At 40.9% G+C, this 2,491-nt stretch overlaps 1 protein-coding gene across 1 annotated transcript; it reads left to right on the top strand.

Annotated features, from left to right (window-relative positions):
* The first annotated feature begins 234 nt into the window (after window positions 1–234).
* LOC105729234 (olfactory receptor 11H4-like) lies at window positions 235–1,176 on the top strand. Its single transcript, XM_012469909.2, has one exon. It carries the CDS (start codon window positions 235–237, stop codon window positions 1,174–1,176), a length of 942 nt encoding a protein of 313 aa, XP_012325332.2.
* Window positions 1,177–2,491: the final 1,315 nt, after the last annotated feature.

Raw genomic sequence — 2,491 nt, 5'->3', positions numbered from 1 at the left:
AGTTTATACATGGTTTATAAGTGAATATGAGTAAAAGAGTCATACATAAAAGAGTATACTCAATAACTATATTGTTGGGGTGTCTGATCAAAAAAGAAGTAGAAATCACTGGTCTAGTCTATACCCCCTTCCCCATGACCAGGAAGTTGTGCCTGCTTTCCTGGGGAGGGATTGGGAGGAATAATTCCTTTTGAATATATAATTTGTGCTCTAATCCTCATAGGATGGCAGAAAATGACCTCAGAAGCCAGAAATATCTCCCATACCGTGAGTGACTTCATCCTCTTGGGCTTCTCTTGCCGCTGGGAAATACAGATTTTCCTCTTTTTCACATTCTTTGTGACTTACATTCTGACTCTCCTTGGAAACCTGGCTATCATATGTGCAGTGCGCTGGGACCACCGGCTCCACAGCCCCATGTACATTCTGCTGGCCAACTTCTCCTTCCTGGAGATATGCTATGTCAACTCTGATGTGCCCAACATGCTGGCCAACTTGCTCTCCAAAAACAAAGCCATTTCCTTTGCTCAATGCCTCCTCCAATTGTACTTCTTCTTCTCCCTGGGCACAACTGAATGCTTATTTCTCTCCATCATGGCCTATGACCGGTTCCTGGCAATCTGCCGCCCCCTACACTATCTTACTGTCATGACTACTAAGTTTTGTAGCAGCCTGATCATCTTTTGCTGGGTGTTTGGTTTTATCTGGTTTCTGATCCCAGTTATACGCATCACCCAGCTGCCATTTTGTGGCCCAAACGTGATTGATGACTTTCTATGTGACCTCAGTCCCCTGCTGGCCCTGGCATCAGCATGTGTCCCAATCCCAGGGACTGTTCTCATATGTGGCACCATGAGTTCCCTCCTCATCTTTGCAACCTTTTTCTACATTATTGGCTCCTATACCCTGGTGCTGAGGGCTGTGATGCAGGTACCCTCTGCTGCTGGCCAGAAGAGGGCCCTCTCTACCTGCTCCTCACACCTGACTGTTGTGTTTTTATTTTATGGCTCAGTCATGATGACATATGTGAGCCCAGGGTCAGGACAAGCAGAAAGCATGCAGAAGTTCACAACTTTGTTCTATTCAGTTTTGACCCCTTTGTTCAACCCCATGATCTACAGCCTCCGGAATAAAGAAATGAAGGATGCCTTGAAGAAAGTTCTACGAGGCTCCTAAAATTGATCTGTGATGTTAGTGAGTTATTCCCAAGTAAGTTCAGACTGTGAGCCCCCTGGCAGTGAAGAGCTGAGAAACTGGCCAGTAGATGTGAACTTTTCAAAGGAGACATTTCAAAATCCTAAATGCCATGTTATCAATGAAGCCTTTCCCCAGGCAGAATTAATTGCCTCTTCCACAGCACATTACTTACATTTCTATGTAACATGTACTTCATTCTTTCTTGTTATTATACTTAGCTATTTACAAATGTGTCTTCACATATCTCCCATCCTGATTAGATTTTCAGTTCCTTGAGAGCTGAAACTATGCTTTATTAATTTCTGTAATTCCAGAACCCAAAACAGTACCTAGCACATACATGTCCATAATATCAATTTAAATAAAACAAATGTATTTCTTCATATTTCCTCATTAGTTTCTATCATTTTTCATGGTCAGGACAATATCTAAAAAAGCCATACAAACTCTGTAACAATCTATATTTTATATGTTTTGTACATGAAATGAAAAGAACTTTCATATAAGAAAGTGAGGTCAACCTTGACTGGTAGGACGAGCCATTACCTGATAATCAAATCAATGGAAAAGTCTAACCAGATGAAAGTGAATGTCCAAGAAATCATCTCCTTCCTTCTTTTCATCAATCCCTTTGTCTGATGTAAGTTGCATTATTTTCTCTTCTTCTTCTTACCCATGCTTCCACTCCTGTATATTTTAAAATATATCCCACAATCCTTGCTACTGAAAGTGTAGTCTTTGATCATCAGCTGGGCGTCACTGGAGAGCTTTCTAGAAGGCAGGATCTAAGGACTCTGTCCTAGTTCTATTGAATCAGAATCTGTGTTTTGAGGACATCCCCAGTGGATTTATTTGCACATTAAAGTTTAAGAAGCATTTATCTATAAGAAATTCTCTGAAAGAGTCACAATAATAACCACCACATGTAGGACTTCCTGTTGGCACCTACCTTCATTTGAACAGTAGTTCTCAACCTACTGATTCAGAATTAGGGTTGGAGCCAAAGTACAAGTATTTTGAAAATTTCCCTCAGGAGATTGTAACAAACAGAGGGTTAAGAACCACTGCATTGGAATTTAGAAATTCCTACACTCTACAATAACACAGGATAAGACCATATCTACATTTCTTTTCTTTTCAAAAGCTGCCCTGGTACAAATCAACCACATTAGATCTCAGTAATGTTCCTGGACCAAACTGAGGGTCAGGCTGCTATTTTTCACAGCCGAATAACAAGATGCAGATGAACTGGGGAGGAAGAGAGTTTTTATTTCTGTAACTGGTTACAAGGAGA

Source organism: Aotus nancymaae, unplaced genomic scaffold (assembly GCF_030222135.1).
Source record: "Aotus nancymaae isolate 86718 unplaced genomic scaffold, 86718_ANA_hifiasm-v0.15.2.pri h1tg000011l, whole genome shotgun sequence".
In the NCBI taxonomy this organism is placed as follows: domain Eukaryota; kingdom Metazoa; phylum Chordata; class Mammalia; order Primates; family Aotidae; genus Aotus; species Aotus nancymaae.
The sequence above is the reverse complement of the archived record's forward strand: the minus strand, read 5'-3'. Positions and strand labels throughout refer to the sequence as shown.